This window comes from Rhinatrema bivittatum, chromosome 3 (assembly GCF_901001135.1).
Source record: "Rhinatrema bivittatum chromosome 3, aRhiBiv1.1, whole genome shotgun sequence".
NCBI lineage: Eukaryota > Metazoa > Chordata > Amphibia > Gymnophiona > Rhinatrematidae > Rhinatrema > Rhinatrema bivittatum.
This window is the reverse complement of record NC_042617.1, coordinates 253,428,832-253,452,827: the sequence shown is the minus strand read 5'-3', so window position 1 is coordinate 253,452,827 and position 23,996 is coordinate 253,428,832. Positions and strand designations below refer to the sequence as shown.

At 43.8% G+C, this 23,996-nt stretch overlaps 1 protein-coding gene across 1 annotated transcript; it reads left to right on the top strand.

Annotated features, from left to right (window-relative positions):
• The first annotated feature begins 1,488 nt into the window (after positions 1–1,488).
• Positions 1,489–17,353, top strand: LOC115088738 (cystatin-like). The gene is made up of 3 exons (XM_029596976.1): positions 1,489–1,739; positions 15,219–15,335; positions 17,106–17,353. The coding sequence occupies exons 1-3, from the start codon at positions 1,539–1,541 to the stop codon at positions 17,193–17,195; spliced, it is 408 nt and encodes a 135-aa protein (XP_029452836.1). The 5' UTR covers positions 1,489–1,538; the 3' UTR covers positions 17,196–17,353.
• The last annotated feature ends 6,643 nt before the right edge of the window (positions 17,354–23,996 follow it).

The window sequence follows — 23,996 nt, the reverse complement described above, 5'->3', positions numbered from 1 at the left end:
CAAACCAAAAATTTTAGGTATCCACATCTCTATTAGGTGTGCATATTTTTGCTGAGAATTTACATGTGCACTTTCTAAAATCACATTCAGGCCGATACAGTACAGTGCGCTCCAATGGAGTGCACTGTTAGCCTGCTCTTGGACGCGCGTTTTCCCTTACCCCTTATTCAGTAAGGGGAGAAAAACGCGCGTCCAACCCGAGGCACCTAATAAGCGCACTCAACATGCAAATGCATGTTGATGGCCCTATTAGGTAAGCGCATGGGATACAGAAAGTAAAATGTGCAGCCAAGCCGCACATTTTACTTTCAGAAATTAACACCGATCCAAAGGTCGGTGCTAATTTCTTCCGGCGCCAGGAAAGTGCACAGAAAAGCAGTAAAAACTGCTTTTCTGTGCACCCTCCAACTTAATATCATAGCAATATTAAGTCGGAGGTCCCGAAGAGTAAAAAAAGTAAAAAAAAAAAAATGTGAATTTGGCCCGCGGCTGTCGGGCCGAAAACTGGACGCTCAATTTTGCCGACGTCTGGTTTCCGAGCCCGTGGCTGTCAGCGGGCTTGAGAACCGACGCCGGCAAAATTGAGCGTTGGCTGTCAAACCCGCTGACAGCCGCCGCTCCTGTCAAAAAGGAGGCGCTAGGGATGCACTAGTGTCCCTAGTGCCTCCTTTTACCCAGATCTACCGCGTCACCTAATTTAAATAGAGAATCGCGCGCACCGGCAAAGGGCCGGTGCGTGCACAGGGAGAGCGGGCGTTCATCCGCTCTCCCGCGGACTTTACTGTATCAGCCCGAATGTAAGTCCCATACCTATCCAGACTCCACCCCCTGAACTGTCTCTGCCCTATGCACATAAATGTATGTGCATACAGTGTTTATTCACATATTAATATATGTCTATTAGTCATGCAATTTTCTAAAGGACCACAACTTTACCTGCAGAAGTCCCTCTAAAAACAACACTCCCTATGTGCTGCTGCATTTGCAACTGGGTAGTATTCAATTAATCGTATCACTGAATTAATTTGATTTCTTCTAATTTACAAGCTCAAATACTTCAATACCAGATTGTATGTAGAGTTAATTATATCAAACATGTTAAGGCAATTATATTAGAAACATATGATTATCATAAATTCCTCGTTATCACTTTTATTAAATACTCCAAATGAGAATATTTGCTCATTGCAGCAATTATTTCAGATTAATATTATAAAATGTCAACAAAATGCAATATTAGAGCGAGAGCTTTTCATTATCAAAAGCATGAAGCAATGTGTCCTGCATGAGAGCATACTTATTCATGGACTTATCATAGCTGACTTTTATCTTTTAAAGTAATTATTGCAATACTTTCTACAAACATAAGGCCCCTTTCAAGAATAAGCAATGCTCATATTTCTAATCAGATTTCAGGGTGTTTGCTTTGGCTAGTAAATATCTCCATATAGTATTTAAGCCACAAACAAACTCCTGTTCTGTCACCTTTCCTTTTCTATCAGTGCTGCTACACTTTAGCACAGCGTTCTACTGAAATCATGGCAAACTTCTGGCTGTGTCTCAGTGTCATTCTCTCTTTCTCTGTCCTCTCTTCTTCTGCAGATGGGGCACCCGAAACAATTGATCCCAACAATCCTGATGTACAGAAAGCTGCCAGTTTTGCAGTGAACACATACAATGAAAAGTCGGGGAATGAATATCTCTTCAGAGTCATAAAAGTTCTATCAGCAGAATCACAGGTACAGTAACATTGTAATGGAATTATGTTTTTTTCAAAAATTCAGATATTAATTTCTAAACAATAACTTCCTTTAATCAGTTCTTCTCTTTCTAATCAGTTCTGTACTATTACACTTAGGGGTAGATTTTATAATTTTGCACGAGCGCGTACTTTTGTTCGCGTACCAGGCGCGAACAAAAGTACGCTGGATTTTATAAGATACACGCGTAGCCGCGTGTATCTTATAAAATCCGGGGTCGGCGCGTGCAAGGGGGTGCACATTTGTGCAACCTGCGCGCGCCGAGCCCAGCGCATGCTGCCTGTTCCCTCCGAGGCCGCTCCCCCCACCTTCCCCTCCGAGGCCGCTCCCCCCACCTTCCCCTCCCTTCCCCTACCTAACCCACCCCCCCGGCCCTATCTAAACCCCCCCCTTACCTTTGTTAGCAGATTTACGCCTGCTGAAAGCAGATGTAAATCTGCGCGCGCCAGCGGGCTGCTGGACCGCCATCACCCGACCCGGGGGCTGCTCCGGAGGCCTCGACCGCGCCCCCTGGCCGGCGCCAGGCCCCGAGCCCACCCCCGAAACGCCGCGTCACGCCCCCGAAACGCCGTGTCATTCACAGAACGCCCCCGACACGCCCCCGACACGTCCCTTTTATGAAGCCCCGGGACTTACGCACGTCCCGGGGCTCTGCGCGTGCCAGCGGCCTATGCAAAATAGGTACGCCGGTGCGCAAGGGCCCTGCGCGCATAAATCCGGCCGGATTTACGCGCTCAGGGCATTTAAAATCCGGCCCTTATTTTCTTTATTCTTCAGAGAGTTCTATTCCACAGCACTCCATGTGCACTACAAAATCCTTGCATGTGCAGATCTTTCATCATTGCATGCATAAAAGCTAAACCCCAAAAATGTACTTTTCCACTTCCCACAGAATGAGTAGGAAAAAATTCCTAGGCATTTATTTATTTATTTATTTATTTATTTATTTAAAGAGTTTATATACCGGGGTTCCTGAATAGTATACATATCACCCCGGTTTACAAGGAACCATAACTATCGCTAAGGAACCATAACTATCGCTTCATTTAGCGGTTTACATTGAACATTTAGCGGTTTACATTGAACATAATTAATTTGAGAAAACAGGAAAGTATATAATATGGTTAAACAGTTAATAACTAAAAAGCAGGTTAATAAGTAAATAAGTAAGTAAATAACATTGAACTTGATAGAATCTGGTAACAGGATAAAATATAGTGTTGCATATGCTTAAGTATTTATTTATTTATTTATTATTTTTATATACCGACATTCATCTCAATTGAGATATCACACCGGTTTACATTCAGGTACTGTAGGTATTTCTCTATCCCCAGAGGGCTTACAATCTAAGTTTTTGTACCTGTAAGTAAGTAAGTACCTGTAAGTACCTGTAAGTTTTTGTACCTGTAAGTAAGTAAGATGGATGCAAGAAAATACATGGTAGGCTACTACCAGGAAAGAATAGTAGTCTGACCAGAGACAATACTGAACATCATCAGAATCCTGAAGTTGTCCTTGTTATTCTCATAAGAGCATAGAATGTGCCATGCAGGGTCAGACCAAAGTTCCATCAAGTTCAGCATCCTTTCTTTACTGGCAGCCAATCTAGGTCACTAGGATGTACCTAACATATCTCAAAGAGTAGATCCATTCTTTGCTGCTCACTCCCAGGGATAAGCAATGGATATTTCCCAAGTTTACCTGGCTATTACTGTGGCTATTCCTCCAGGAACTTGTCCAAACCCCATTCAAGCCCCACTATGCTGGATGACTTGGCCACATCCTTCAACAAAAATGTCCTTAGCTTGATTGTGCATTGAATGAAAAAATACTTTCTCCAGTTTATTTTTAGTCTGTTGTGAATTTCATGGTGTGTCCCCTAGTCTTAGCCCTATTTGAAAGGATAAATAATTGTTCCATATTTACCATTTACTCTGCACTCATGATTTTATAAACCTTTATTATATACTTTGTCAGTTGCCTCGTCTCCAAGCTGAAGAGCCTTTCTTCATAAGTGAGCCCTTCTATCCACTTTAACATTTTTGTTGCCCACTCTGTACCTTTGCTAGTTCCACTATATCTTTTTTTTTTAGATGAGATGACCAGAACTACACACAATACTCAAAGGGGTAGATTTTAAGAGGCGCGCGAACAGCCTACTTTTGCTTGCGCATCAGACTCAAGCAAAAGTACGCTGGATTTTAGTAGATACGCGCGGAGCCGCGCGTATCCACTAAAATCCTGGATCGGCGCGCGCAAGGCTATCGATTTGTATAGCCTGCGCGCGCCGAGCCGCGCTGCCTCCCCCCGTTCCCTCCAAGGCCGCTCCGAAATCGGAGCGGCCTCGGAGGGAACTTTCCTTTGCCCTCCCCTCACCTTACCCTCCCTTCCCCTACCTAACCCACCCACCCGGCCCTGTCTACACACCCCCCTTACCGTTGTCGGGGGATTTACGCCTCCCGGAGGGAGACGTAAATCCCCGCGCGCCAGCGGGCCTGCTGCGCGCCGGGCCGCGACCTGGGGCGGGTACGGAGGGCGCGGCCACGCCCCCGGGCCATAGCCACGCCCCGTACCCGCCCCCAAAACGCGGCCGACACGCCCCCGAAACGCCGCGTCGACCGGGCCCGCTCCCCGACACGCCCCCCGACACGCCCCCCCTCCGAAAACCCCGGGACGTACGCGAGTCCCGGGGTCTGCGCGCGCCGGTAGGCCTATGTAAAATAGGCTTACCGGCGCGCAGGGCCCTGCTCGCCTAAATCCGCCCGGTTTTGGGCGGATTTAGGCGAGCAGGGCGCTGAAAATCCGCCCCAAAGTGCAGTCGCTATATGGATTGATACAGACGCAATATGATATTCTCAGTTGTATTCTCCATTCCTTTGCAAATGATTCCTAACATGCTATTTGTTTTTTGACCACTGCCACACATTGAGCTACGGATTTCAACATATTTTCCACAGTGACTCCAAAATCTTTTTCCTGCGTGTTGACTCTTACAATACACAGCATTGTATAGCTATTAGCTAGGCTTCTTTTTCCACATTAAATTTCATCTGCCAATTAGGTGCCCAGTTCTCCAGTCTTTCAAGAACTTTCAGCAGTTCCTCACAGTCTGTTTGTGCTTTAACACTTTGAATAATTTTGTGTCATTTGAAAATCTGAGCTCTTCACTCATTGCTCCTTTTACCAGATCATTTATGATTATGTTAACAGCTCTGGTCCCTGTGCAAATCCCTGGGGCACTACACTATCTGTCTTTCTCCAGTGGGAAAACTGACCATTTAGTTCTACTCTTCATTTCCTATCTTTTAACCAGTTGCCAATCTACAAAAAGATCTTGCCTCCTATCCCATGACTTTTTAATTCCCTGTAGAATTTTTCAGGGGGGACTTTGTCAAATATCTTCTGGAAATCAAGCTATACTATTTTAACTGCCTCTCCTTTTTCTACATTTCTATTTACACCCTCAAAAAAAATGCTGTAGTTTGTATTTACAGTTTACAATTATTACTATTATACAGTATATAGATATTTTATCTTCTTATTTATTTTTAAACACTTTGGGCTAAATTTACAAAGTGGTTTGTCCAGATAAGTTTAGACTTTGCTTGACAAATTTGTATTTCCTGCCACATTTTCCAAGGAGTTACCGCATGTGATAATTCCTCAAACCGCGCTAACAGCGGTTAACAAATGCAAATTTTGTATTCAGGGGGGGTGGAGTAAATGTGCAATAGGTTTATTGCGGTTCATGATGTCTCCTGACAAGCCTGCTTTAGTACAATGAGAGAGAGAGAGAGAGCGAGAGAGAGAGAGATAGACTTACCATAGTGTCCCCCTCCCTAGACAAGTATTTGTATCCCTATGGGAGGCCCACCTAGTAACTTGAGGTGAGGTTTAAGTATTAGTGTAGGGGATTAGGGGCCACTTTCACATTCAACGTGAGACGTACGAACAGAACAGTAGTCTCTTGTGAAGATTTGATGACCTACGGAGTGAGGAAACTCACCCAAAGATGAGATTTGGGCAATGTTCGAGGGGGACACTATGGCAAGGCACTCCCTCTCCCTCTCCCTCTCCCTCTCAAGCCTGCATTGTACTTAAACAGGCTGCTTCTAGGAGATCACCAATTTTCTACTTTGGCATTAGTAGATTCCAGGGCTGGAGGAAGTTTCATCCTGCAAGATCTGGTGGAACAACTACATATTCCTACCAGTCTATGCCCCAAGCTGTTAATCATCTCTTCCATCCACGGAGATCCTCTGCCAGGAAAAATAACTAATCACACAATTCCCTTGGATTGCCATATTGAACCAGATCATACCAAAAGCATCACCTTTTATATCATTCAGAAAGCCATTCACCCAGTCGTTCTTGGGATTCCTTGGTTACAACGGCACAATCCACAGTTTGACTGGACATCACTAAGACTGGTTCAGTGGGGGCCAGCCTGTCGTGGAACTTGCATTAAAGAATCCAATGCCTCTAGTACCAGTATTTGCACCACTCGTCTGGAGGGCCTTCCTTCCCAGTATGAACAATTCATCGATGTTTTCTCTAAGAAGGTTGCAGATACGTTGCCTCCACACCGGGAGTTTGATTGTACCATTAACTTGGTTCCTGGAACTTCCTCACCGCGTGGTAGGGTTTATCCGCTATCCGCATTGGAGACTCGTGCTATGACTGAATATGTTCAAGAAAATCTACAGAAGGGATTCACTCGACGGTCCAAATCTCCAGCAGGGGCCGGGTTTTTCTTTGTTGGGAAAAAAGACAGTACGTTACGCCCCTGTATTGATTACCGTGGACTCAATGCAATTACCGTTAAGGATCGTTACCCTCTATCGCTGATAGCAGAGCTTTTTGACCGTCTACAGGGAGCCAGAGTGTTCTCTAAACTGGATCTGCGAGGAGCGTATAACCTAATCAGAATTCGGGAGGGTGATGAATGGAAGACCGCTTTTAATACCAGAGATGGTCATTATGAATATCTTGTGATGCCCTTTGGATTGATTAATGCCCCTGCAGTGTTTCAGCATCTCATTAATGAAATTTTCTGAGATCTACTTTATGTATGCATAGTAGTCTACCTCGATGGCATTATGATTTTCTCCTCTAATCTACGGACAGATCGGCAACATGTTGTTCAAGTGTTACAAAGCTTAAGAGAAAATCGTTTATACGCCGAGATCGAAAAATACATCTTTGAACAGGAATCCTTACCCTTCCTGGGGTATATCATTTCCAAACATGGCTTCCAGATGGATCCTTCCAAATTAAGATGTATCCAAGAGTGGCCCCAGCCTAAAGGATTACGGGCACTTCAGCGTTTCCTTGGATTCGCAAACTACTATCGTGGTTTTATCAAGAAATTTTCCAAACTGGCCGCACCCCTTAACGCGCTTACCCGTAAAGGGTCAAACATCAAGGAATTGCCTATTGAGGCTGAACAGGCCTTTCAAGCACTTAAAAACTCTTTTCTACAACAACCCTGTCTTCGACATCCCGACCCTAAACGGCCATTTATTGTGGAGGTGGACGCTTCTGCTGAAGGAGTAGGAGCTGTTTTAAGCCAGAATGACATCTCGGGGACCTCCCATCCTTGCTCCTACTTTTCTAAGAAATTTTCTTCAGCAGAGCGTAATTATTCCATCGGGGACAAAGAATTGCTTACCATAAAACTGGCTTTTGAAGAGTGGCGGCAATGGCTGGAAGAAGTGCAACACCATATTTATTTATTTATTTACTTATAACTTTTATATACCGGAGTTCAATCAACAGTTAATTACCACTTCGGTTTACATTACAACCAGCAAAAAATAACAGAGACAAAGTCTTGTTTTACAATGAACAGGGTAGATATATATAATGGTATATACGGATCATAAGAATTTGGTATACCTTCAACAGGCTCAACGGTTGAACCTGCGCCAAGCTCGTTGGGCCCTCTTTTTTACACGTTTCCACTTCAAACTGCGGTATCGCCAGCTAACAAAAATGTTAAAGCTGACGCCTTGTCCCAATCATTTTCCACCCAAGACACAGAGGAACCTATTCAGCATATTATAGATCTGGCCTGCATCACCCTAGCTGCTACCTTCACAGTTCCACCTGGTAAAACAGTGGTTCCCATTCCCAAGAGATTGCGGAATAAAGTATTCGCCTGGGGACACGATTCACAACTAGCAGGATACCCGGGACAAGCCCGGACTCAGACACTTCTACAACAATACTATTGGTGGCCTGGAATGTGTAGGGCCTATTCTATGCCATACAACACAGGAGTTGGTTCTTCCACTTCAAATTCATTTTAAGGCCCCTGAAGAAGAGTTTCTCGAACACCAGCAGTGTTGGGCGCTTGGTCGAGGAAGGCTGACGAGCCATTAGCTCCAAATCATTTCCTGGAAAAGATAAGTGGCACTTTCCGTGGTTTAGTGATATTAGAACCAAAAAAAAGGGACAAGTTCCTTTTTCAATTTCGATATTTTTCCTTTGTGTTCATAAGAACGGCATATATTAACGTGATTTAGAACAAAAAGGACTTTCACACAAAAAAAAATTATAAAAAAAAGAAAAATTGGGACACCCTATGATTATAATAAGAGTGCTTGCACATACAAAACAAGTGCATAAGAAATTTGAAACACCTTTTGGGTGTATATGTACAGTCACTCATTTATGAGGGTGAACCCGTCCTGCTATATTCACGTTGCTGTATGTGATTCTTTTTTGATATACTGGAATGTGTAAGGACATCAAAGCTTATGTGGCTTCCTGTCCAACCTGTGCTCAACATAAGATTCTTACAGAGAGAATACAAAGACTGTTACAACCATTACCAGCACCCTCCAAACCGTGGACACACATCTCCACAGATTTCATTGTGGAACTTCCACCCTCAGAGGGCAATACTGTTATATGGGTGGTAGTGGACCAGTTTTCAAAAATGGCCCACTTTATCCCACTACCCTCCCTCCCGTCTGCTCCTCAGTTGGCTCAACTATTTATGCGCCATATCTTCAGACTTCATGGCCTGCCGCAGCACATTGTTTCTGACCGCGGTCCTCAGTTTACAGCACATTACTGGCGCAATCTCTGTAAAAAATTTCACATTTCTTTGGACTTTACTACTGCATTTCACCCACAAGCCAATAGACAGGCTGAACGTATGAATCGTACGTTAAAACAATTTCTACGAATATATGTTAATTCTCGCCAAGATGACTGGGCGACTTCTTTCTTGGGCTGAATTTTCTCATAATTCTCACACCTGTACTGCTACAGGGACTTCGCCTTTTCAGATCATATTTGTCCGTCAACCCAGACCACCCTTGCCTTTACTGTTACCAGTTCCATCCCCAGCAGCCCAGCTCACTGCTGCACAATTAAAAAGACTTTGGGTTCATACTCAGCAGATGCTGCATAAAGCAGCGCTCTCCGCCAAAAACTTTGCCGATCGACACCGTCAACCAGGCCCTCAGTTCCACCCAGGTGAAAAAGTATGGCTGAGCACCTGACATGTCCACCTGAGAGTTCCGTCTATGTGATTAGCTCCTCGTTATATCGGGCCCTTTCCGGTGCTTCAACAACTAGGACCCGTGACCTATCAACTTCGTCTGCCAGCAACATTACGGATCCACAATTCCTTTCACACATCTCTGTTGAAGGCGTTGGTCCTCACTTGGCCTACTCGCAAGATTCCTGAAGCCTTACCACCTAGGGCAGAAGAAGAGACAATTTATCAGGTGCATGAGGTACTTGATGTCCATAAACGAGGTCGCACATGGGAGTACTTGCTGTCTTGGGAAGGATTCGGACCAGAAGAGAATTCCTGGGAGCCGGCAAAAAACATCCTGGATAAAACATTTCTCCAGAACGTTCACAATGAACATCCAGATAAGCCCAAGCCTTCTAGAGGGAGGCCTAAAGGAGGGGGTACTGTTATGGCCGCCGGCCGCGGCGGTCCACGGCCGGGACCAGGTACTCACCCGCGATGTCAGGTGGGCCCGGAGGCTCCTGTAGGAGCAGGGAGCCTCCTCCAGCGTTCTTCACGCGGCCTTGGCCACTGCCCAGGCCGGCGGCGGAGCCCAGCGGGGCTGAGCTGACTCCTCCCTCTTCCTGGCTGCATAAAGCCGTGCGCGCAGCTGAAGAATAGATTTAAAGGGGCAACGACAGGAAATGTCGTGGCTCCCTTCTGAGGCTCCTCCCTCTTTCCTGGTATTTAAGGCAAAGTCTGCTTCTCAGAATGACAGTATTCAAAATGGCACCGATAGCCTTTGCCCTCACTATGTCACAGGGGCTGACCAATGGCACCGGTAGCTCCTGTGACATAGTAAGGGCAAAGGTATCAGCGCCATTTTGAATACCGGCAGCCAAGGACCCGAGATGGCTCCCGGACCACCAGGGAGTTTTGGTAAGTCTTGGGGGGGTCATGAGGGTGGTGGGGTTGTTTAAATTTGCTCCTTTAGATGGCCGAATAATTCATCGAAGATTCGTTGTATTCGTGGGGAATCGCAATACGTTTCGCTTCCCCACGAATACAACGGATATGGCCCTATACGTTGCGGATTACCAATATGTTAGAAACGAATGCACACCCCTAGAGCCGGTTATTACAGTGTATTTGGATTTTCAGAAGGTATTTGACAAAGTCCCTCATGAGAGACTCCTCAAGAAATTGGGAGATCATGGGATCAGAGGTAGTGTCCTATTGAGGATTGGTAACTGGATAAAAGAAAGGAAATAGTAGGACTGAATAGTCAGTTTTCCTGAATAGAGAAAGGTCGTTAGTGGAGTGTTCCAGGGGTCTGTACTGGGGCTTATACTAATTAGCATATTCATAAATGATCTTGAGAAGAGAACGATGAGTAAGGTGACCATATATGCAAATACACAAAATTGATTTGAGCTGTGAAAACGGCAGCGGATTGTGTAGAACTGCAAAAGGATTTTGTGAGACTAGGAGACTGGGCTTCTAAGTGGCAGGTGAAATTTAATGTTGACAAGGGCAAACTAAAGCATGTAAGGAAAAATAATGCTAACTACAAGTACACGATGCTGGGTTCCATGTTAGGGGTCACCACCCAATGAAATGAACTTTGGAGTCCTTGTGGCCTATTCCTTGAAATATTTAGCTCAGTTGTCAAAAAGACAAATAGAATGTTAGGAATTATTTGGAAAGGAATAGTAACATATTAATGATGGCAGATGAAGACCAAATGGTCCATCCAGTCTACCCAGCAAGTGTCTCATGGTAGTAGCTGCTGCTTCATGCAGGTTACCCCCATTCCTTCCTATAAGGATATAGTTACTGCCACTCTGTGAGAATGTCATAATGCCCTTGTATAGATTCATTGTGTGACTGCACCTTGAGAACTGTGTGCAGTTCTGGTTGCCCCCATCTTTAAAAAGGCATAGCGGGCATAAAAAAGGTACAGAGAAGGGTAACAAAAATAATAAAGGGGATGGAAAAATTCCTTATGGAGAAAGGCTAAACAGATTAGGGGTCTTTAGCTTGAAAAAGTAAAGACTGAGAGGGGATATGATTGAAATTTATAAAATCATGACTGCGGTGGAATGGGTAAATAGGGAACAATTATTTACCCTTTCAAACACTAAAACTAGGGGCACATGAAACTAGTAACTGGCAGATTTAAAACAAATTTCACTTGGCATACAATCAAGCTATGGAAACTGTTGCCAGAGGACGTGGTCAAAGCAACTAAGAAAATGGAGTTCAAAAGAGGATTGGACAAGTTCCTGAAGGAAGAGTCCATGAATAGTTATTAGCTAAATAGACTTGGGAAAGCCAGCACTTGTTCCTGGGTATGTGATACAAGAAGCAGATCAACTATTGGGGATCTGACGGACACTTATGACCTAGACTGGCCACTGTCAGAGACAAGATGTTGGACTTGATGGACCTTGGTCTGACCCAGCTTGGCATTTCATATGTTTTTATGTTCTTAGCAGCATGGGCAGCATAATAGGCAGACTGGATGGACTGGATGGTCTTTTCCTGCATACTCAGAGGTCAATTTTCAGCCGCTGTGTGGCTCAGCTAGTTAGCTGGATAAACTTAACTAACTAGCAGGCTATATTAAAGTTAGCCATTTATGTCTAACCAACTAACTTTAGGACAGCCTTATGGCCCAACCAGAGTTAGCCACATAAGAAACTCCTCCCACCCGCCCCTGGAATGCCTCCAACTTATACGGCTAAATTCTAGCTTCATAACTTGTAATATGGCTAGAATTTAGCCACATACGACTCTCTATAGAGCCGGGTAGTCATTTACATGCTTAACTTTTCAGTTACCCAGCTAAATGCCTTTTGAATATCGACCTCTGTATTACTATGTTACATACATGTATACCAAGTTCCACAAGGAGTTTTAGGCTTGGATTTTCTAAAATCGCAGGCCTTAGTGAATCGTGCGGTACCGGGGAGCGGGGAGGCGAAGCGGGGTGGCGGGCCTGCGAAAGCCGGCAGCGATCGCACCACTGCGGTGCGATTGCTGCTGGCTTTCGCAAACCAATAGCGCCACCGTGAAAGGTGGTGCTACTGGGCGCGTTACTGGCGGCAATAAGGGGCCTTACCTTTTCCCCGTCAGTGATGTCTTCGCCGCATCCGCCCCGGTGCCGCCCGGACTCCTCCCCTTCTGGAGCCCACTCTGCCCCGACTCTGCCCCAATCCAGCTATCACACGCGAAAAGGGACTTTTTGCATGTGAAAAGTCACTTTTCGCATGCGAAAGCTATAGAAAATGACCCCCTTAGTCTACGGCTCCTGTCACAGCATTGACTTGGCTCTTAAGCTTTAAATATAGCCAAAAAAGGGCAATTTGTGATCTGAGGGCCATCTCATGATCCAGGGTCCAACATGTAGCAATGAAAATGAATCTTGAGGCGGGGACCAAGATGGCCACTACATGAGAAGCAGCTGGAGGAGCTCTCTCAGTGCTTGCCTGGAAATTGCTAAATAACAATCACCTCTTTCAGAAAAAGACTTCTGAAATGCCACATACGAAGCGAAAAGCTCGTTTGAAAGATATTTCTACCATCAAGGATGAAGGGTTTCAGCAAGCGAGGATCGAGAGCTTCTTTGGGTCTACCCCCAGGATGCCGGGAGCGAGGGCCGCAGAGGGAGGAGCCCAGGAGCTCGGGCCGATTCCCATGACCGAGGAGATCTCGCTCAGCCCCGGGGTGCCCAAGATGCCGACGCGAGGTCAAGCGGGAGTAGAAGCAGAGGAAACACCGTGAGGCTTTGAGGAGAGGAGAAAGAGCAGCCCCCTCCCATGCAGGACAGAGGTGGCGGAGAGTCGGCGCCAGGAGGGTTTGGAGAAGCCCTGGAGAGAGTGGCTACATCCACACCTAAGCCCCCCAAGGCTATACCGGAAAGGAACATCGAGGACACGGCATGCCAAGAACTGGTAACTCTTCAGTCTAAGAATGTATTTTCTTTGCAAAAAACCCCTGTAATAACTTTAGACTCTTTATGGAAAGCTATGACTTCACTTGAATCTGCAATTACAACTTTGACACAGGCTTTTCTTGATTTAAATAAAAGGGGTCTAAATGTTGAAAGAGCAATGACTTTACATCAAGAAAAAATGGAAAAATTGGAGGAAAAAGTTGCCTCAATGGAAAATGTTCAAGGAACAATAATAAGATCTGAGATAAAAGTGGAGAGAAAATTTGAAAGTATAGAAGATTCCTTAGGATATTTAAATCTGCGTATAGTGAATTTCCCAGATGTGAAAAGATTAGCTCCGATGGAATTACTAAAGGAATATTTCTCACAATGTCTAAAGATTCCTAAAGAAATGAATCCAGTTACCTCTAAAGCTTATTATGTTTGAAAGAAAGAAATACCATCTACAGGGTTGGAGGAAGTGCAAGAAATGAAATCTTTGAACGCCTCTGAAATGATCGAATTGTCCATCTAGACTGAGATTAAGTCTAGGGGCACATTGTTGATTACTTTCCTTTTGAACAGGATAGAAACCTAAGAATGAAGTTTTTTCTTTAGAAACAGATCCGCTCATTTTTATGGGCAATGTGTGTGGATATATCCTGATACTGTACGCTCCACACAGGAGCGCAGAAAAAAGTTTTTGATTATGAGGCCCGAAGTACTAAATCGAGGTGCAAGTATGGTGCTTAAGTTTCCTTGTAAATGCCGTTTAAAGTTTCAGGGAGGAGGAATAGCCTAGTGGTTAGAGCAGTGGACTATGAACCAGGGTTCAAGTCCTGCTGTCGCTCCTTGTGACCTTGGGCAAGTCACTTTACCCTCCATTGCTTCAGGTACAAAACTTAGGGCCTGATTTTAAAAAGCATTTACTCAAGTAAAAACCAGGTTTACTGGAGTAAATTCACTTTACTTGAGTAAGTGGGTTTTTGAAAATTGCTACAATATATGCCATTGACTTGTCTATAGGATTTACTCACATAAGTGCACTTTACTTGAGTAAATGGCTTTTGAAAATTGTTACAATAGTAGGTACATTTACACATGTAACTCCTTTTGAAAATTACCCCCTTAGATTGTAAGCCCTCTGGGGATAGAGAAATACCTACAGTACCTGAATGTAAACCGGTGTGATATCTCAATTGAGATTGAATGTCAGTAATTAAAAATAATAAATATTTTCTATGAACCTGTGCAATTAAGGGGATTCTTAGATGGGAAGGGTTGAACCTGTGTTAAAAATGATTAAGGGTAATTGCATCCTGTAATGGCTTATTTCTATTTGAATGAGCTCCATTATTGTCTTATTATCTTACTTATTGTCTTATTTATTTACCGTGAGAAATTATAAGAGATCTATGTACTATAAAAATTTGGTGAAAAATGTACCCCTGTATTATATTACTGTTAAGATCTCTCATACCTTTGTTGATATATGAAGTACATATATCTGTAAATGCATACATTAAAAAATAAAAAAATAATGAAAATGAATCTTAAATTACGAGGACTCTGGAGCCCAAATACCAGATCATTAATTATTAAACTTGAAATTCAGTCCACTTTACAGCGAATGCATGATAATGAGTGTAATTTTCAAGCTATTTACATGGGTAAATGTCTTTTACCCACATAAAGACAGCATTTGAAAATCTTTCCCTCCCCCTTAGTGCAAGTAAAAGCATGCACATTCTGTAGCAGCATGCATACATTTACCCACTTAAAAAAAATGGGTGGGATTAGGCCAGAAAAGGCAAAACATGCATGGGAATTTCACTGCACCTGCTTAAAAGCAAAACAAGAAGTGTGCAGGTAGAAAAGTACCCGCATTCTCCTGCTAGCCCGCATTTTCAAAGGAAAAGATCCCGGGCATCTTTTATTTTGAAAACAAGCTTGCAATTTCAAAATTATCCCCAATATGTGATTATGATTGCCAGAAATGTTCCACTATTATATTTATTCTTATCAAACGTGCTTTACTTTTCCACAGATTGTTGCTGGAGTAAAATACATACTGGATGTAGAGATTGGAAAGACACAGTGCAAGACGGGATCCACTGACAATGCAGCATCTTGCCCATTCTTTGACACTGCAGGACAGACAGAGGTAAATTGGAATTGCATTTATTACCAATTATTTAGGTTATAAACAAATGGAATCCTAGGAAGAAATGTTATCTATTTATCTAAACGTACTGATCCACATAGGTTTTGGTCTACATAGTTGTAGTCCAACAATCTCAGGGTAGAAAACAAATTTTAACGTTTCCTCACTAATACTGTGCTCATGGCTTTAAGTTTCCCCTTAAAAAAATATTTTTCCAGCATAGTGTAAATTATCATTATTGCAATAAATTATGAAATGTGTAAAACATAATAATTCTCTCATGTTCATTCCTACATTAAGTCAGCTTAGAGCTTAAGTGGGATTTAAATAAAGCATTATTTTTACTGCATTAACCATATTCTCTGGAAAATAATTCCCCAGCTTGCAGAACTGGGGACATTGATGTAGGGCAATATATCCCAAGCAGTGTGCCTTCAGACCTGATCAGGTGTGCACAGAAAAATTCACACCACTGCCTGTGCTCAGATCCAGTTTCAGCACCTGAGCTCTGCTCTAAGCACCTCACAGCAACAAGAGACACCAGTAGTGGCTCTTAAACATGTTGGAGCTCCCTTACAAGACCACGTATAATCGTGCATGCTTCTTCTTCTCAGCTACAGTAAGAGCCATGGAAGAAGGTAATTAATGAGCAGCATAAAGAGCTGCTATGTGTGGTTGACCAGGTCCTGCTATGTATAGCACACACAGAGCATGCAGAATCCTGTCTTTGAGTCCTTCCAGTCTCTGTCTTATCCCCAGGCTGAGTGAGACAGGGAGAATGTGCACTGAGCATTAGATGCGATTCATTCTGACTGCTGGAAGCAGCAGCAGTGGAGGAGCTCTGGCAGCCACACAGTAGCCAAAGTAACTGAACAACCTTACTTCCCAAACCACACTACCGTCTCCCTTCTCCTACACTTGTGTAATATAGATGGAGCTTGCCCTTCTGATGGTTCATGTGTGTCTCCGCCCCTTCTCCTTTTGATTTCAAATATTTGAAAGAAACACTGGTAGGGCTTTCAGTGCTTCCCTAGCTTTTCTTTTGGCCACATATGCCCTTTCTTTCTATGTTTGCACCGCCAGTTCCATAAAGGCTGGTGTGCCACATGACCTTTTCATTAATGTGGGTATGCCCTCAGCTCGAAAAGCTTGGGATACACTGATGTAAGGATAGGAATGATATCACAATGCAACTAAGAAGTGTGCACACACCCACACAAAAAGCAGGTGCAAAGTCCTTGGATATTTTTGTACCCATGATAATTTTTAAAGGGAAGGTTCTTTAATTAAGATTTTTTGTGCATTCTTACATGTTGCAGTTTTGCAAAATAATTTTTCAGTGCAGATTACATACTGATAAACACAATCAAGTGAAAAACTTACAAAGAAAGACAATAAACATAAAATCATACATTTAAAACTATCTTGCATATTTTTCTTTCAAATATTAGGTACAAGTTCCAGGGGTACCAAGTAACTGCAGATTTGTATATAGGCCAGATGTGGCCAACTCTGGTCCTCGACAGCCATAAACAGATCTCGTTTTCAGGATATTCACAATGGATATGCATGAGATAAATTTGCATACAAAGGAGTCCATGCATGCAGATTTATCTCATGCATATTCATTGCGGATATCCTGAAAAAGAGGCTTGTTCATGGCTCTTAAGGACCAGAGTTGCTCACCCCTGATCTAGGCAGACGGTATGGAAATTACCCTCATAAGTAGAGAAGCATGTTTCACCTAAACATTTTTTGTTCATCTTACAGACATTTCTGTGCCATTTTGAAATACTGGAACAGGCATGGCTCAATAAACAAACTGTTTTGGAAAGTTCCTGCAAACCAGCTGGACAATGAGAAATCTCCATCTAACCCATGAAACAACTTTTTCTCATTTTGTGTGCATTGCAAGCAAAAATAATTTGTGTTTCTACTGGGAAAAAAACGTTGATTTCCATTGGATGTGCAAAGCATGACTGCCTCTATCTAGCATTAAAAAAATATTACCGCAATTATGTTACTCTGTATGTTCTTATTTCCTTTTTTATTTGCATTTCAATTTGATACATCAAGCACAAACTTGAAAATAAATACAAAACATAAAATTAAACCTAATAACAAAATAATTCAACACTTGATGACATTAAAAACGGTAGTGATATAATTTATTTAAAACAAATTTTAAGTCCAAGACTAAAATGCCCATTTTGTTTCATTTGTAAGCCCCTGAAAACAAATGGGTGCTTCCCACAAATGAAAAGTATATCATTTGTTTCATTCATTTTTGTTTCCCATAGAAAATCATTGGCTACATTATGGGGTAGATTTACAAAAAATGCGCGTTCGCGTACTTTTGTTGGCGCACCAGTCGCAAACAAAAGTATGCTGGATTTTAGTAGATACGCGCGTAGCCGCGCGTATCTGCTAAAATCCAGGATCGGCGCGCGCAAGGCTGCCGATTTTGTGCAGCCGACGCGCGCCGAGCCGCGCAGCCTGCCTCTGTCCCCTCCAAGGCCGCTCCGAAATCGGAGCGGCCTCGGAGGGAACTCGCTTTCGCCCTCCCCTCACCTTCCCCTCCCTTCCTCTATCTAACCCACCCCCCCGGCCCTATCTAAACCCCCCCTAACTTTGTCCGGGGATTTACGCCTCCCGGATGGAGAAGTAAATCCCCGCGTGCCAGCAGGCCACTAGCGCGCCGAGACGCGACCTGGGGGCGGTTCCGGAGGACGCGGCCACGCCCCTGGACTGCCCCGGGCCGAAACCATGCCCCCGGGCCCGCCCCCGAAATGCTGCGTCCCGCCCCCAAAACGCTGTGCCGATCGGCCCCGCCCCCGACACGCCCCCCTTGAAAAACCCCGGGACTTACGCGAGTCCCGGGGCTCTGCGCGCACCAGCAGGCCTATGGAAAATAGGCGCGCCGGCGCACAAGGCCCTGCTCGCGTAAATCCGGGCAGATTTACGCGAGCAGGGCTCTTAAAATCTGCCCCTATAAGAATATAGCTTGCCTGTCTGAGTCTCAGGCTGGTCATGTGGTAGTTTCCATAGCAACCTGCCCTAATGTCTATGACTCATGTGTGAGGTTGGAGAATAACCAGGATCTGTTATCAAGGAAACCAGACTGACAAAGTAAAGGAAGATATCAAAGTGAAACATTTTTCTAAATCAGTGAATCACTATTATGTGTATTCTTCTTATAGAATATGCAGCCTGTTTCAAACTGCATTTGAATCTTTCTTTCAAAAAGACAATGTTTTTGCTGTTGGGTGAGCTCTGTATTATTCCATAAGCCACAGTGTTCTGAATCAAAAATGCACTTTTGTTCAGCATCAGAAACATTAAATTCAAATCCTCCAGGTTTTTAATTTTTATTTACGGTAATTTAACATCTCACGGTCACTTCCACTGACCAAGAGGAAGGCTTGTATTTTCAAGCCCCCTCTCCTCTTCTGAGGAAAGGCTGTGGCTACAGTGATTAAAATTGAAACTTGTTGCAGTGAACTAGCAGAAGCACCAGCTAGCACTAGTGCTAGACTAGTTAACCATGCCATAATGCCCAAGACAAAGTGAGACTTTCTGTGTACTAGAGTCAGTGACTCTACAAAGAAAACAGGCAGAGCCAGTCACAGGTATAGCCAGCCACTTTGTGGATATTTTTACTGAGGTACTAGTGCACAGCCATGCCATGCACATATTAAACATTATTTATCATTCTGTGCTTTACGTGTGTGTGTACATCAGTGTACTAGTATGTAGAGCAAAATTCTAAAATATTATTGTAGTGCATTCTCTTTATGTGTTTTTCAACTTTACACACAGTGATCACTTTAGTTTGCTACACACACATCCACTATATTGAAAATAAAGATAAATACATCTTTTGTCCATCATTTAAATCCCAATAAGTTTGCACTGCACCTGATAAAATTCCCATATGTCAGACAAAGGTACTAGAGGCTGTGGCAGGCCCACAGTTGGTAGTGAATTTTTTTTTACAAAAAAAACCCAATAAGTCCCCCACCTAAAATAAAGAAGGATTTTTCAAAGTCAAAATATCATCAGGAGAGTCAGGCATGTCAAGCCATAAGAAATTGAAATTTGGGAAAGATATGCCAGCTCCAGCTGTGTCTCAGCCAAACCCTATTGTGGGTAAAGGCAGTCACTTGTAGTAATCACAGAGTACAACCACCAGTGCCTTTAGAAGTAGAAAAGTCAGAGGTAAAATCTAAAGTAATAACAGTACTTAGTGCAGCATAGGCTGCAAAAATAGTTTTGTCATCTTCCTCTTCTGAATCAGAGGTAGAAGAATCTCCCTTCAAAGGATATCCTGAAGCAGAGATGGGAGAAGCGGTGATAGAAGAATTAGTTAGTAGTGTATTATCCTTTAGTGATGCAGGAGAGAGAGGCAGGAGCTGATGTTGATGAGGGAGAGCAGGTCACACTTACAGTGCAGGAAAAGAGGATGAATGAATCCTCTTCTACAGTTTTTCAAGGTCTATCAGTTTTTACTGCCACTAAGTGCCTGCATTAGTCAACCCCAAGGCTGCAAACAGGGCCAAGGGATCACAAAAGAGATCTCTGATTTGGAGCCATTTTCAAATGAGGGAGGACTCACACTATTCTTGTTGTAACTATTGCACAAAGGAGATCAGTGGAGGGAAGCAACTGGGCTATTTAAGTAATTTTGCGATATGGCATCACACGAAGAAACAGCATGGCCTTCAATATGCAACTGGGGGATGGTATTAGCAGTACCTCTTCTGCAAACCAGAGAACACTATTTGAAAAGGGTATGAGTGATAATTTAACAAAATGTCTTTCATTCAATGCAACAATTGTAGTGCTTATGTCCCAAGGCCTATCATTTGGAGAATCAAAGGTTGTCCCTTTTGCCTTCAGCTGTCTGCAATTAAAATGGAGCTGATTCAACAAAGGGAGGAATTGTCCAGGTCTCAATTAACCTTGAACCATCCAGTATCTCTCACCCATCCCCTACATAGGTTTCAGAAACCCAGGAAAAAATGGTTTACAGTGGGCTCTGGTAGAACATGACATGTGACAAAAAGACACCCACCTTCCCAACTTTACAGCATCCTGAGCATCAACCGTCACTCCCACGCAGATGTCAGACATCCAGGATCCTAAAACCCAGGAACAATTGGATAACAGTGGGTTCTGACAGAATAAGGCCTGTGATGAAGAGACACCCATTCTTCCCACTGTTACCCCTACAAAATGCTTTTTCTGCATTTTAGAATGAAGAAACCTCAGCAATAGATTTTGAAGTGATTTCCAAAAGTGAAGTCAACCAATGCACCCAGAAGCCCTTCACCAGAATCAAATTTCAAAAGAGGAAGCTGCTTCTGCTGGGAGACTCAGTCATCAGAGGAACCAATTTGGGAGCACATTTTGATGGTGACACAACAGTTAAATACCTTCCAGGATCCTCAGCTAATAGAAATTCAAACCAGATAGTCCAAGACATTGAAGAAGTGTTGCGACCACTGTTGCTCACCTCTTTCTTCACAGCACTGTCTCCTATGGGTAGCCTTGCGGCCTCCGCCAGCTTACGCCGACCTACACGCTCATGTTCCCGGGCCTCCCTGGACGGCGTGGACACTGCTGACTGCCATCTTGCCCTCAGAGTTCCTTAAGCGCGTGCATGCGCTCCCAGGGCAGTCTTAAGCATGTCATGACGGGAACCTTGGGGGTTCCCGTCATGACATGACAGGAACCCCCAAGGTCATGAATGACGTCATGAACCCCCATGAACCCCCATGAACCCCCATGTCATGAATGACGTCATGAATGACGTCATGAACCCCCATGTCATGATGTCATCCAGGGTATCCCCCCTGGATGACGTCATTCTCCACGGAGTCTTAAGCCGGCTGGTCCTGCCTGCCTATGACTTGGCAACAAATTCCCTCATTGCTGAATCCTTTGCTCACTTCGGACTTCCGTTCCAGCTCCTACCTTCGGCGTGAGACATTCCTGGGTACCCGCTCCTGAGGGGCCCTTTTCTCGTCTCTGGCTAGCCGCTCCTCGGAGGGCCTTGTGCTGAAGACCAGTTCATGCCCCGTTCCCTGGGGCTACCCCTGGAACCTTCGCATCTCTACTGTGAGTACCCTGCTCTGCAGATCACTACCATTTCATCTCTACAAGAGCTCTCATTGGTGTACCCTGCCCTGTGGGCCACTACCATATTAGCTCTACAGAGGAACCCTCTCCGGTGTACCCCACTCCGCGGACCATTGCCGGACCTTCTCTACAGAGGAATCCCCTTTTGGGTATACCCCATTTTACAGACTCTGTGGCACCCCGATGTCTTGTGACTTTCTACTACACTCCCCGCTCTGCGGGCAGTATCTCTCTCTCTCTCTCCAGTTCCTGCTATCAATCACAACCAGCAGCCGAGACCTCGCCTCCCGATGGTGAGGCTCACAGGGCTCCTCCCTGTGGGCGGTACCATCTCTCATCTCAGCCCAGGGCCCACATACCCACAAATCATAACAAGAAGAAAGTAGGAACTTTGATATCAGTGTTATCATCCATCTGGGGATCAATGACCTCAATAGAAATGGTATCCATGAAGTACAGAAAGATTTCCAAAATCTAGAAAAGACTATTGCCTTTTCAGAAGTATTACCGGATCATGGAAAGAGAAATGAGAAGCTAAGCCATATAGATAATTTCAATTCCTGGCTCAAAAACTGGTGCACGGAAAGTGGTTTTGGATACATTGGAGACTGGGCTCATGTATGGAACAATATAAGACATATATGATAAGGATGGCCTAAATTTGTCTGTATCAGGAAGGAGGATGCTAAGTGAGAATTCAAATCATATATTACCAAACATTTAAACTAAAGAATCGGGGTGGCAGGAGATGGCCAATAAAGTGACATGTTACCTTCAAGCAATAAAAGATGTGGGAAGAGAAAATAATAAAATCAATCAGCTCAAAAAAGCAGAACAGGTATCTAGGAAGTGCAAAAAATCAAGGGAGAACAATTGGAAAGCTATGACTACAAATGCTCGCAGTCTGAGTAACAAAACCCCAGACCTGCAGGCCCTAATGATGGAGGCAGACTTGGACATTGTTGCTGTTCAAGAGACATTGTTCACGGAGGCTCATGATTGGGATGCTGTCATGCCAGGCTACTAGTTAAGGAAGGACAGAGAGGGCAGAAAAGGGGGAGGAGTAGCTTTATATGTCAAAAACAATATCCAAGCAACTGAATTGCAAGGGATGTGAGGTAAAGAAGAAGCTTTATGAAACGTCCTAAAAGAGAAGATGGTGCTTCCATTTTTACTTGTGTAATCTACAGGCCTCCAACCCAAATGGATGAACTGGACACAGACCTTATCAAGGAGATCTAAAAGTTAGGAAAGAAGGGAGAAATGTTGCTCATTGGAAATTTTAATCTGCCAGATGTTGATTGGAGCAACCCTTCTGCGGAATCTACAAAAAGTAGAGAGATAGGGGATGCCTTTCAAGGTGCTTTGCTCAAACAAATAGTAATGGAACCCATGAGGGAGGGTGCAATCCTCAATCTAGTGCTCACTAATGGGGCTAATGTCTCTGATGTTCAGGTAGGGGCTCACCTGTGCAGTACTGATCATCAGACAGTATGGTTCAATATTGTGAATAGGATACAGAGAAGTTACACAAATACCCGAGTTTTAAATTTCACAAATGTGGACTTTGTCAAAATGGGGACGTACCTGGAGGAAGAACTGGAAGACTGGGAACAAAATGGTGAGGTAGAACATTAGTGGGCCAAATTAAAAGGAGCTATTACAAAGACAACAAATCTATATGTTAGGAGAGTAATGAAGAGTATGAGGAAAAAGAAATTTATCTGGTTCTCTAACAGGCTGGCTGAAAAAATTAAGGAAAAAAGAACAGCATTTGAGAAGTATAAAGGATCTAAAAAAAAAGAATACAGGGAAGAATATCTGTTAAAAATGAGGGAGACAGAGAAATAAAGCAGGAAAGTAAAATGTCAAATGGAAGAAAGAAGTGCCAAAGAGATAAAGAAAGGAAACAAAACATTTTTCAGATATATCAGAGAAAAGGGAGGCCTGAAGTGGTATAATGAAATTGAAAGGTGGCAAGGAGCAATGTGTGCAGAGAGATGATTAAATGATGGAAATATTAAACAAATACTTCAGTTCAGTATTCACTAAAGAAGTCCCTGGAGAAGGACCATTGCTGATTGACAAGACTATAGATGGAGATGGGGTAGATGAAACTCCTTTTACAGAAGAGAATGTATAGGAAAAGCTAGGAAAACTGAAAGTGGACAAGGCCATGGGGTCAGATGAGGCACAATCCAGGATACTGAGGGAGCTCAGAGATGCTGGCGGGTCCGCCGCATGACCTGTTCAATAGATCCCTGGAAACAGGAGTGGTGCCGAGTGATTGGAGAAGAGCAGTGGTGGTCCCGCTTCACAAGAGTGGTAGCAGAGAGGAAGCTGGAAACTACACGCCAGTTAGCCTCACCTCGATGGTGGGAAAATTAATGGAGACTCTGCTGAAGGAAAGGATAGTGAATTATCTACAGTCAGGAGGATTGCTGGACCCGAAGCAACATGTCAGACAAATCTGATTGATTTTTTTGATTGGGTGACTAAAGAATTGGATTGAAGAAGAGT